General features: G+C 41.1%; 1 protein-coding gene across 3 annotated transcripts in view; it reads right to left on the reverse strand.

Moving 5' to 3' along the window:
- Window positions 1-12,718, reverse strand: part of slc12a6 (solute carrier family 12 member 6) — a 34,350-nt gene that overhangs the window by 5,536 nt on the left and 16,096 nt on the right. For 2 of the 3 annotated variants that reach the window (XM_088348685.1, XM_088348684.1), the window contains 13 exons: window positions 12,559-12,657; window positions 10,834-10,891; window positions 10,590-10,764; window positions 7,506-7,624; window positions 7,340-7,438; window positions 7,143-7,262; window positions 5,422-5,526; window positions 5,191-5,359; window positions 2,056-2,251; window positions 1,821-1,990; window positions 373-504; window positions 197-304; window positions 100-123 (listed from right to left, as the gene is read on the reverse strand). In XM_088348685.1, the coding sequence (XP_088204811.1) occupies window positions 100-123; window positions 197-304; window positions 373-504; window positions 1,821-1,990; window positions 2,056-2,251; window positions 5,191-5,359; window positions 5,422-5,526; window positions 7,143-7,262; window positions 7,340-7,438; window positions 7,506-7,624; window positions 10,590-10,764; window positions 10,834-10,891; window positions 12,559-12,657 (1,574 nt within the window). The remainder of the gene's footprint in view (window positions 1-99; window positions 124-196; window positions 305-372; window positions 505-1,820; window positions 1,991-2,055; window positions 2,252-5,190; window positions 5,360-5,421; window positions 5,527-7,142; window positions 7,263-7,339; window positions 7,439-7,505; window positions 7,625-10,589; window positions 10,765-10,833; window positions 10,892-12,558; window positions 12,658-12,718) is intronic. The other variant, XM_088348687.1, reaches the window with a different exon arrangement.

Consider the following 12,718-nt stretch of genomic DNA (forward strand, 5'->3'; position numbering starts at 1 on the left):
AGAGCACTTTTTAAGGTCTTCTGGCGGGGGAACTACAATCAGCTGTTCTACAGGCAAGAATCTAAATCTAAACCCAAAGGCCGATGGTTGGCTACTCACGTCATCAAAACTCCAGCGCACCCGCTGAGGAAAACCCGCCGTAAGAAAGAAGAAAAGCTTAAGAGTCGGTAGAGCGCCTCTAGATATCCTTCCTTACCTCTCGCTCGCGATCCGATTTGGAAAGACGCATCTGACGGAGCATCTGTGACCTCTGCTCCATCATCAAGGTCCTTTCATACGTGTATGCGCTGATGTCGCTGTCGTGCTGAGCAGGAGGACAAAAATGGCATCGATCCATGCTGGCAGGACTGATGGGGCAAGTGGACGACTTACCATCTCCACAACTTCCACTTCGGCCTCGATGCGTAAGTGATAGAGGAAGGTGGCCAGGTCCTTCTTCATCTGGATGGAATTGTCCTCCATTTGGGCCACGGTGAAGATGCGCATCCCGCACTTGCGCCACACCTTGAGGAGATCAAGTCAAGGTTACTGGTGTTCAAAAGTTAACAAAAAAGTACGAAAAGTGTGGTCACAACCGCCAGAAAACTATTACTGGTGAATCCCATAGGACTCACATTTCCCCCGCCCATGTGAATGCAATTAAATCGAGTATTGTTCCCCAAATATATCTGATACAGCCCCTTAGTAGCCAAAGCATGTGCACGAGGAGGAGCTGCACAATACCCAACGAAATGGAGCACACACATTCGAAATACTTTTAAGTAGACTAGTACAGATAATTGGCAATTCAATTCCTTTAATGGGAGGTAGATGATGTACCTTGTCAAATTTGATCAAAATCTGAAAAATTAATCATTGTATTTTACACATTTTATGGTAGGTCAAGGCGTTTCCAAGAGTGGCCATTTGGAGACGACCAGTTCACAGCCCTAAAAACCTTTGTGTATTTTACTTTGGCCAATTTTTAATTATTGTAAAAGAGTTCTAAATGTTTGACTTCTTTTTCTAGAAGTCAATCCATGATTTTGCACACTTGTGCGTAATACTCGCATGGATAAATGGATCCTGGGTTGTATATGTGCACGATTATCTTCAAAACAAATCGTAGAATTGCGTAAAATAACATTGGGAATTTTATTGGCTAACCAATTTGTCAGTCCACATCCTAATCGGTCACTATTGGCTAAAGATCTTTGAAGCAGAATTAGTCATGACTTTTTTTTTTTTTCTTTTTTTTTACAATATTGGCCCTCATAAGTTGTCAAATGCTAAAGACTGCGGAAAAAGCTTGCGATTTTCCAAGAGTGTTTTCAATCAAAAGGTCGAAGAAAAAAATGGAAGTCATCTGATGAGTCTGTTTTTGAAGGGAAGTATTGAGCCAAATAGTCTGATTACAACACTTATTGTCAAATGATTCAGGAATGCTTTTAGGTGGATTTTTTTTCCAATGTGTCGGCATTATCGTGTGTTTTGGAGTAGAGGTTTTACACAGCTGGATTCACTTGAGTCTTGTGAATGTAACGAACATTTTTTTCAAGAAATCGTGTCATGAGTAGAAGTCACCAGCGCTTTTGGGTGAGCTATCCTGTTTTTATCATTTTCAAGTATCCCGTTTCAGACTGATCGTGATGTTTCTGTGATGAGTATATTTGGAAATCATAGTTTGAATCTCAAGAGTAAGCTTTCCAATGATATGTTGTATGACATATTTCAGTGACTGGTGACATCGTGAAGACACGACTTTGTTTACCAAGAGTTTGACAGCCTGAGTAAGTGAAATAATGAAGGAACTTTGAAAAATAAGAAGACATTTTCAGAACCTTATGCTGTCGCAGCAGGAAAGGAAGCAGCATCAGCATTCCGCCATCGTGCACAATCCACCACACGTCCATGTAACCGTCGGCGCACGGTTCGCTGTTGCTTGGGAACAGCGAAATGTTTTTGGGCACCAGCAGGGCCAGGTGAGCGGCCGTAGTGATTCGCACCGTGTCTGTAAGAGGGGAAAGGGCACTCTCAAGCATCTCAGAATGGAGCTGCGAGTGGGTTAGGACTCACGGATAAAGGTCTTCCAGGATTGAGGATCCTCGCTTTGCCTCCAGGCGTGAGGCCAACCCATCACCACAGTGTTGGGCTTCATCCCCCCCAGGCCGCTGGACTGGATCATGTGACTGATGCCTTCACGCACCTTCTGTGCCACGATGCATTGGCAGAAGCCCTTCACTCGCTCCTTGTCCATCAGAAACTTCAGGGTCTGACACAGAGGTGAAATCTTTAACCAAAGCAAGACACGAATTTCGGGTCGGGCTGAAAATTTCAATTATTATGTTTGCGTCGTGCCAGGCTTCTCTCTAAGCTTAAAATCCACCAGTCATTGATCTTCTTTGTCTCTCTGCCCATCTCTCTCTTAAAATGCCATGCTTGATTCGTAAAAGTACTGTACAGAATTCTGAACTTTTTAACACCATCTTCTGGCTTCTGTTATCATTGCAGCCCCTGTCAAGCTACTAATATTGCGCGTGCAAGTACATACATTTCTTAGATGTGCTTGAACCAACTCTGATTTGGGTTGATGTTTGGACTGTACTTGAAACAGGCCTTTTCTTACTATCACCATATTTATGGTATTCAAATAAAAAACTTCAGTGATGAGCATGAGGTCGATCTAACCTCACCACTCCCAACTACCTCTTTCCAAATGTGTTTCAGAGCTGGGACAGCTTTGCTAAAAGTAAGATGATAGCAGATGGGCAGGGTGGGGAAACGTTTTTATAAGGGCTCTTAGAACTCAGTTGGGCATTGCTAACACATACATAATTCATTCAGTGCGAGGATTTTCCCTCAATGGTAAAAGCGTGTGCCAGTCAATTTTTACGATTTTGACTTTTTTTTGAAGGCCTACAGAAAATGTTATTTGAGTTATACAGGCATAGGACATATCAAAAGAAAGCTTGAACACTAATCTTTAATTAGAAAAAAAGGATGTTTCGATATTGCTAAATGTCTTGAAAATACAGGGAGTGCAGAATTATTAGGCAAATGAGTATTTTGACCACATCATCCTCTTTATGCATGTTGTCTTACTCCAAGCTGTATAGGCTCGAAAGCCTACTACCAATTAAGCATATCAGGTGATGTGCATCTCTGTAATGAGAAGGGGTGTGGTCTAATGACATCAACACCCTATATCAGGTGTGCATAATTATTAGGCAACTTCCTTTCCTTTGGCAAAATGGGTCAGAAGAGGGACTTGACAGGCTCTGAAAAGTCAAAAATAGTGAGATATCTTGCAGAGGGATGCAGCACTCTTAAAATTGCCAAGCTTCTGAAGCGTGATCATCGAACAATCAAGCATTACATTCAAAATAGTCAACAGGGTCGCAAGAAGCGTGTAGAAAAACCAAGGCGCAAAATAACTGCCCGTGAACTGAGAAAAGTCAAGCGTACAGCTGCCAAGATGCCACTTGCCACCAGTTTTGCCATATTTCAGAGCTGCAACATCACTGGAGTGCCCAAAAGCACAAGGTGTGCAATACTCAGAGACATGGCCAAGGTAAGAAAGGCTGAAAAACGACCACCACTGAACAAGACACACAAGCTGAAACGTCAAGACTGGGCCAAGAAAAATCTCAAGACGGATTTTTCTAAGGTTTTATGGACTGATGAAATGAGAGTGAGTCTTGATGGGCCAGATGGATGGGCCCGTGACTGGATCGGTAAAGGGCAGAGAGCTCCAGTCCGCCTCAGACGCCAGCAAGGGGGAGGTGGGGTACTGGTATGGGCTGGTATCATCAAAGATGAGCTTGTGGGGCCTTTTCGGGTTGAGGATGGACTCAAGCTCAACTCCCAGTCCTACTGCCAGTTTCTGGAAGACACCTTCTTCAAGCAGTGGTACAGGAAGAAGTCCGCATCCTTCAAGAAAAACATGATTTTCATGCAGGACAACGCTCCATCACACGCATCCAAGTACTCCACAGCGTGGCTGGCAAGAAAGGTTCTAAAAGAAGAAAAACTAATGACATGGCCTCCTTGTTCACCTGATCTGAACCCCATAGAGAACCTGTGGTCCCTCATCCAATGTGAGATTTACAAGGAGGGAAAACAGTACACCTCTCTGAACAGTGTCTGGGAGGCTGTGGTTGCTGCTGCACGCAATGTTGATCGTGAACAGATCAAAGCACTGACAGAATCCATGGATGGCAGGCTTTTGAGTGTCCTTGCAAAGAAAGGTGGCTATATTGGTCACTGATTTGTTTTTGTTTTGCTTTTGAATGTCAGAAATATATATTTGTGAATGTTGAGCTGTTATATTGGTTTCCCTGATGAAAATAAATAATTGAAATGGGTATACATTTGTTTTTTGTTAAGTTGCCTAATAATTATGCACAGTAATAGTCACCTGCACACACAGATATCCACCTAAAATAGCTAAAAGTAAAAAAGCCCCACTCCAACTTCCAAAATATTCAGCTTTGATATTAATGAGACTTTCTGGTTCATTAAGAACATGGTTGTTGTTCAATAATAAAATTAATCCTCAAAAATACAACTTGCCTAATAATTCTGCACTCCCTGTACTTGCTTCCGAAAAACCTCTGAGAAAAACGTATTTTTGAAAAATGATGCATTTCAAGCAAAAATTTCACTTTGGTGCTTTTTTGCATTTGTCATAGCTCAAATATCTAAAGAATGCTTTCCATAAAAACAAGGGCACTATGCTTGTAAAATAAAATGCACAATGCATGAACTTTGCAAGCACTTTTCATGTTTAGGGGGACGGGATCATATAATTTTGGTCACACTGGGGCCACTCACACACTCTCAATCGCTGGGATAGGGGGAGCAAAGCAACAAAGAAGTGAAAGAGCCCCCACTTCTTTGAGTGGACAAAGATTTGATCAATGTAATTCCTGCTATTCATACCAAAATAATTCCCAGAACCTGGATGCTTACTGATCAGCAGCACCAAAGCCTTTAGAACAATTTATTTTAAATAAAACAAAAGAAACGTAATTTTGGCACTCAGGGACAATGCATCTAAAAATGCATTTGTAGCTTATGCCACTGGATGAGTTAATAGAAAAATATTTTACTTTCAAATTTTTAGGGACAACTCAAACAATGCAGCCCATGTTAAAGGACGCACGAATGCTGTAGTTTATGGCCCAATTTCCAACCCGTCAACAAGCTCACCTGTTCTGCCGCAAGTGCTTCTCCGTAGCTGTGCAGGAAGTTTCCAAGAACCACAGTGCCAACGATGGTCAGGCCCTTGCCTGCTTTCAGCTGGCTGGCAAAGGTAAGCAGGCGGGGAGACTTGACGTGTGCGTCTTCGTCCAGCTTGAGTAGAACCAACAGCTGAGGCCTGCATGAGTAAGCACTTAAAACAGAGAACGCCGCAGTTTCCACTGTCGGAGACGAGCGTACCTCCAGTTCTTGGTGTGTGGCGGCCCTTCCTCCAACCTTAAGAGGGCGTAACGGGCAGCGCTGAGCGACAGCCCACGGATGCCATCTCCCCACTCCTTCTCTGCTCTAAATTACACATGCAACATGATGTGCACAATTAGTGGCCAGTTAATTAAAAGGCAGATATACTAGTTAACTCATTACATCCACTACACAGCATCATCTCCAAACAGAAGAGCAGCTTCAGCGACAGACTGCTGTCACAGTCTTGTTCCACGGACAGACTGAGGAGATCATTTCTTACTCATGCCATGAGGCTGTTTAACTCCACCCGGGGGAGTAAAATCCCACATTAAACCCCACATTTGCATATTACCCTATTTATTACAGTGTGTATTTTTCACAGCACTATTTAAAGACTCTATAGCAAACGTTATATTGGGTATCTTTGTATTCTACATATTTATTTAATCATTTTATTTTTTAACACAAAGATACTGCTGGAAGTGTGAATTTCCCTACGGGGATGAATAAAGTATCTATCTATCTAGTTACTAGGGATGTCCTGGTCAAGATATCTGAAATTGGGCCCCGTCACGTGACTTAACTAATCTGTATAGACTGAAGCTGATCGAACATGCACATTTTAATGGCCAAAAAGCTATGAAAATTGAAAAACAGATGCGCAGTAATCATCTAGTTTTATATAGATACATTTTACATTTCAGACTTTGTTTTACAGTTAAAAAGGGCGCTGTACCGAACCTGCATACGAGGAAAAAAAGAGCAGCACAAGGTAGCAACTTTCCAATATATGCAACTTTAAACAGGTCATAACTGTGCCGCACACGTGCTAACTACTGCGCCGCCATGCTGCCCCTTGTGAAACTAAAAGTTATTCGGACATACCAAGGGGCTGTGTAAAATAATAGCAGAGAAAACTAACCTTGTACAAAGTTCTATGGATTTGAAAAAATGAAAGTAAAAAAAATAAAAGTATTGTTTGAAAAGTAACTTAAAAATTGAAGTGGCTCATTCATTCCTATTTCTTTCTGCTGTTTTAGAGGAAATAGGATCTGGCACTTTTTATAGATGATGTTTTCAACAAACCTTTCTACTCTATTTTCCAAGTAAAATAGAGCGGTGCAGATAATGGATGGGTGAATGCCCATTACCACACTTAGTTGAATGTCACAGAGGTAAGATCTTAAGCCCAAGCTCAGGCCGGTCGTGCCGAAAATGTCATCCATTACGTTTGACTCGTGCCATACTTCTCTCTTGCTGACTTTTTTAAAAATTTAAAAAGTGTTTATAAAAATACATACCAAAATATCTGCATACTAAACTACAAATGTAATTAAAAAATGAGGAAAAAAAAGCTTCTCAATGCTTTGGCTTTGCCAACCACATATTAGATGCTTAGGCTCCACTTTTAAGAGGGCCCTCCTTGTAACCATCAAAAAAACTAGAAACACATGGGTTCCATTTTTTATGCAACTCCCATTCTGTTCAATTTTGCCCCAGGTCATCCTGGTTACTGTGTTGTTTTTTTCTGTTTGCATTTGACGAATCTTCTTAGTATTTGTTTTCTTTCCGTAAGCTTTTTCCTCCATATTCTATGAATATTTTTGGTGGTTTGTCAGCTATAAAAGTGGATCAGTGCAGGAAATAAAAGTCATAAATTTAGGGCACATAAAAACACAATCTTAGATTGGAGACATGCCTTCACTGTGGCAACATACCCGTGGTATTCAATGTACTTGTAGATCATGCCTGCAATCACTATGGCAACGATTGCATAGTACCAGGAGGAGATGAACATGAGCGCCAGGCAGATGGTCATCCCTAAAAAGGACAAAGTCCTTCACAGAAATACAAGCAGGAAAATTATGAATGAGTACCAGACCAAGTAATTGCGGGGCGGCGGGGGTGGCCGCACCAGTGGTAGTAGGAGAAGCGCGGCCTCCAATTGGGTGTCCTCAAGAGGGTTTGCAGTGCGCATGCCAAGTTGACAAACAAGTAGCACATTAAAAAGAACCTGGACAAAGAGGACGATTGACGGCCATGGCGACTGAATGAGATCAAATTAGTGTTGAGAGTCTCACATGGTCAGGATGGGAGCCACAAGGTCCAAAGACGCGATGAGGATGCCAAGCTCGGCGATCAAGGCTGTCAGCAGCAGTGCCCAAGTGGGCTCACCGTTGGCCCTGCCATGACTGAACACCTGAAACACAGCGGTAAGGATACAGATGCTCTGTATTCATTCGTGTATAACGCGCTCTCCTAATTTTTAAAAGAGCAGTATAAAATGTTGTGTCCCTGACTTTTTCCCAGCTCAAATTAAGCATTGCAGGTCACGAACGTTATGTCACGAACTATCTCAACAGGATTCGAACCCAGATCGCAGCGGTGAGACCGCAGATTCTTTACTAGACCACTTGGGTTATAGATGACTCAGAAAAAGGCATTGCATTTTATATCATGATCACACTATTTTTACACACTGTAGAGCATTGTTGAATGTGTGGGGCGATTACTAATATCATTTCTTGAGACTAAATTGGACGAAATTAAAGAAATACATTTTAAATTTTATATTTGGAATTGTGCTCGTAGTTTACTTGGTCAAACTATTTTCGTCATGGCCACACATATAAAACAACGTTGTACCACAATTTGGCACCATAAGTCAAAAAGATGTCATGATGAGATAAAAACTAAAGCCTTTTCCTAAAGCCCATCCTATCCCATCATCAGTCTTGGACAAGTATTCACTCCGACATTTTATTCTGTAGAACATTTTTCAAAAGGGAAAATCCTTGGCATTTAGAAACACTAAAATAAATAAATAAAAAAACTGTGGTGGTCAAAAAATGCTACTTTTGTAGACCAAGCATAGGGAAAAAAATTTGGAATCAGGAAAAAGAGAAAGTAATAACAATCAAAACATATAACTAGTATTTAGTTGCACCACCTTTGGCTTTTATGACAGCTTTCAGTCTCTGAAGCTTGGACTTGATGAGTGAGAAACAGTATTCTGGTGCCAACTCTCCTTGATTGAAGTTGCCAGATCATCTTTGCCTATTTGCAGGCCATGACATTGAATGGATGCGTCTTTCTCCAAGGAATACTTCTGTGGCATGATGGGTTGTCATCTTGGAAAATGAATGTGTCATCCCCAAACATTTTATCAATAAAAAAGCTGTCCAAAATGTCAATGGAAACTTGTGCATTTATTGCAGATTTGACCACAGTCATCTCCCCAGTGGCTATGCCTGACATGCAGACCCATTTCATTAAGGACAGGGGAAATTTTGATGTTTTCTTTAGGCAGACCTCTCTGTAAATCTCATCGGAATGGCGCCATACGAATGTTGCAGCATCATCACCTCGTCCAATGCCGATTCCTGACTCAGCACTGAAGGTAACCTTCATCCAGTCATCCACAGTACACGATTGCCTCTCCTTAGCCCATTGCAGTCTTGTTCTTTTGTGTTTTAGCGTCATCGATGTTTTCCTTTTAGGTTTCCGATATGAAAATCCCATTTCCTTTTGGCGATTTTGCACATTTCTGTCACATTCATTGACTCCATTTACCTCTAATTTCCTCTTCATTTGTCTTGTTGTGCATTTTCTGTTTTCAAGACATACGGCCTTTAGTTGTTTGTCTTGACGCCTACATGTCTTCCTTGGCCTACCAGTATGCTTGACTTTAACAACCGTCCCATGTGGTTTGTACTTGGTACAAATCATTGATACAGCTGATTGTGAACAGCCCAAATCTTTGGCAACCATACGGGTAGAGTTAACCTCTTTGGGAAGTTTGACGACCCTGTTTTTGGTCTCAAGAGACATCTCTCTTATTGATTCTCGCCAATCCACTTAGTCCAGGTATGATAACTGCCCTGTTTTTACTGCTGACTAAGGAGCAGACTTAATCTAAGCCTGGTGCCCAATTAAGGAATGGAAATTGACTGTGTGTGTGCGTCCTTATTTTCTTCTCAAAATTTTGTGATTCCATATTTTTTCTTCAGAATTGAGTGATTCCATATTTATTTCCTTGCACTATAAAAGTAACATTTACTGACTATTGCAAAGTTTTTTCTTTATTTGGACTTTGAAGGACGATTACCTCATGTGCGCTCCCTTTTCAAGGTTTGTTCATTTTCCTTATGTTGAGATTTTTGAGTTTCTCCTTGCCCTCATGTAAGTTTAGAACAGGGGATGGTGTAATAAAAGTATGTAGTTTGCAGTGATCTGTTGTCTGTGCAGCCCCTTGAGACTTATTGTGATTAAGGGCTATACAAATGACCATGACTTGACTTAATTTCTTTAAGTGTTTCTGAATGCCAATATGGTGCACTTTGAAATGACCTTACGATTGTTTCATGTTTGTGATCTGAGTTTTTTTACAGAATAAAATATCTGAGTGAGGGCTTGTCCAAGACTGGTGATTCCATACTTTTTGCTGTATAACCCTAGCGGTTATCGTAGGGTGCGTTGTTTGAGGTGTCCTCAAAAAAATTGAAAGTAGAATATTTTCTCTATTAAGTATGTGTAAATAATGTCCTTCTACATTCAAATAACCCTTGCATTTTTTTACCACTGCACCTATCTGCTTTTATCTTACTTTTAGCAAAGCTGTTCCTGCCTCGGAACACATTTGGTAAAAGCAAAGGCGGAGGGGTTGTAGAGTAACTTTATGCTCATCACAGCAGTTTTTTGTTAATGTAGCATGGAAATGGTGAAAGTAAAGGCCTGTTTCAAGTGCAGTCCAAAAGCCAACACAAACCCTAAAAAGATGAAAAAAAGAAGAGTTTAGAAATGCACGTCCTCGCACGCGCATCATGAACGAGCCGACGAAAGATGCAATCATGACTTTAAGCCAGAATCCGGGTTCCAATCATGTTGCGAAAAATGTGTGGAATACATGAATTGATTTATGTAATAACTGTTTGGACTGTTAAGGGGAATGGACCAAGATAAACTTTGGCTTGTTCCCGTCAGTCCTACATTTCTTTTAGTGAAAAAATAAATAAAAATCAATCAATCTATCAATGTGGTCAGCGATATTTTTTTTGACTCGTCAAATGCAGAAATGTACTACCGTAAAACCTTGTACATGATTTTTACACTAAGTGTACCGCTTCCCACATGTAACTTTACTATCCCACAACGTCGTCTCTCACCCGGAGGAAAGGGATTATGTTGTCCTTGGCGATGGCCTGCAGGAGTCTCGGCGCACCAGTTAGCGACTGGAGGCCCGCGCCGCATGAGGAGAAGAAGGAGCCCACAACAATGACCCAGGGAGTCGGCCAGGCTAGCGTCCCCACAACCATATTGCCTTTGACAGAGTCTCCAAACCTGCCGAAAAGAAAACAAGCTCAGCGGCTGCTCTATCACCAGTGATAACGTCCAAGAACCGGGACAGACTTGTCTCTGAGGACCACTCCATCCACGCAGGCGCCGAATAAAACGATGCTGCTTAGGTCTGGTGGAAAAATCTCAGGAAAAAGTAGTTGTTGAAGATTCGAAGTGCAAACATTGGTACTTACTTGTGAATAGCTTTGCTTCTGATAGCTTGATTGGCTAACGCAAATTGAAATCAACGTAGAGGCACAGATAATAGATCAACAAAGACTTCATTAATAGACAACTAGAGCATTTTCAGGAATATAAAGTGGAAAAGCCCCTCCAAATTGACCAGAAATTTGAACGCGTGCCTTATTGATAATAGTTGGATAAGAATGATGGTAACTATGATCAAACCAGATAGCAACGGTAAGAGCCCCAAGTCCTAACCACTAGGCCGCAAGGGACAAAGATGGTTGTTCATCAATGCATAACATTGGATAAAACGGGAATCAAACCCCGGATCCTATCCACTAGGCCAGGCATGTCCAATATCCGGCCCAGGGGCCAATAACGGCCCGTGATAAGTTTTTACTGGCCCGCAGCCTCGATCATTAAACTAAAATTTTGTGGCCCACCAGTAATGTTGACCGTAGTACAGTTAGAATACGGTATAATGAAATTGTGAATGTGTTTAATTGCTGTTAAAAATGTCGACAAAAATTGTTCAAACCTCATATTGTTAGAAAATTATATAATGAAATTGTGAATGTGTTTAATTGCTGTTAAAAGTGTCAGTAAAATTGTTCAAACTAAAAAACTAAAGTATAAATTTGTACAAAAAAACAATTCACCATTTTGACAGATGATGACAGTAGGCCTTCGGCCACCTTGCCCTTGACTTTCAGTGAAAATTTTAGCCCACCCAGTTTCCGACATAGCGACTGAAAATTAAAAAAGGAAAGTTGACTGTTGGGGCCACTGCTTCCAGGACAAGTGGAATATTTTTTCATCAAAATCTGAAAACAAATGCGTCTACTGTAATTTGCCAAGAGACTGTGGCTGTTTTCAAAGAATATCATATCAAGAGGCACTGCCAGACAAAACATGCCAACTTTGACAATTTAGCTGGAAACCAACACTGGGAAAGGCTAAAGCAACTGGAAGCTGTTTTAACAGCACAGCAGCGCTTTTTCACGAGATCCAGAGAGTCAAATGAAATTGCTACGAGGTTGCAAATTTTCCAGTGCGTGAATTCATTAAAGACTGTTCAAAGAATGTAAGGCTGAATAAACAACCCTCACGCACCTTCTGGCCCGATTCCTGAAAACGTTGGGACACCCCTGCACTAGGCCAACAAGGATACAGAAGCCACAAAAAAGTTATATATCTCATGTCTTTATCACACTATATTTTGTCACGGTACCAGATGTTTTAGAGAAATGAGAAAACAAAGTTATCAAAATTCAGTATAAACTTTTGTTTCACTTTTTCTCAGCTCAGACGAAGCATTATCAGTGAAAAATCGTTTTGAAAACGTACTGCCTTTTTCTCATTCTCTTACCCCCCCAACACATTTTGAGCCAAACTAAAAATAAGGCATCTTTTTTTTCTCAACAATGTAAATGTTGATCCATTTAATAGATTCATGGAAAAAATAATATACTTGTCAAATGATAAAATTATTGTTTCTCGCAGCCCCAACGACAAGATACTGGAACTGAATTGTCACAAATATTCTTCATTTTTTGTGCCTAAATAATTACGCTAGTGCCCAATACCAAAATTGATTTCACTGAAGGATACAAACAAAGGAGGTGGTGAGAATGGCCAGGATGGTCCCGATGGGGATAGAGCGCTGGGCGTCTTTCAGGTCCCCGGACCTATTGGAACCAGCCATTATTCCTGAAAGAAACAGTAAACTCTGGAGTCAGGAAATATCAGCTAGCCTCAAACATCCCTCTTG

Source organism: Urocampus carinirostris, chromosome 11 (genome assembly GCF_059441175.1).
Source record: "Urocampus carinirostris isolate Australia breed hairy pipefish chromosome 11, RoL_Ucar_1.0, whole genome shotgun sequence".
NCBI classification, from domain to species: Eukaryota; Metazoa; Chordata; class Actinopteri; order Syngnathiformes; family Syngnathidae; genus Urocampus; species Urocampus carinirostris.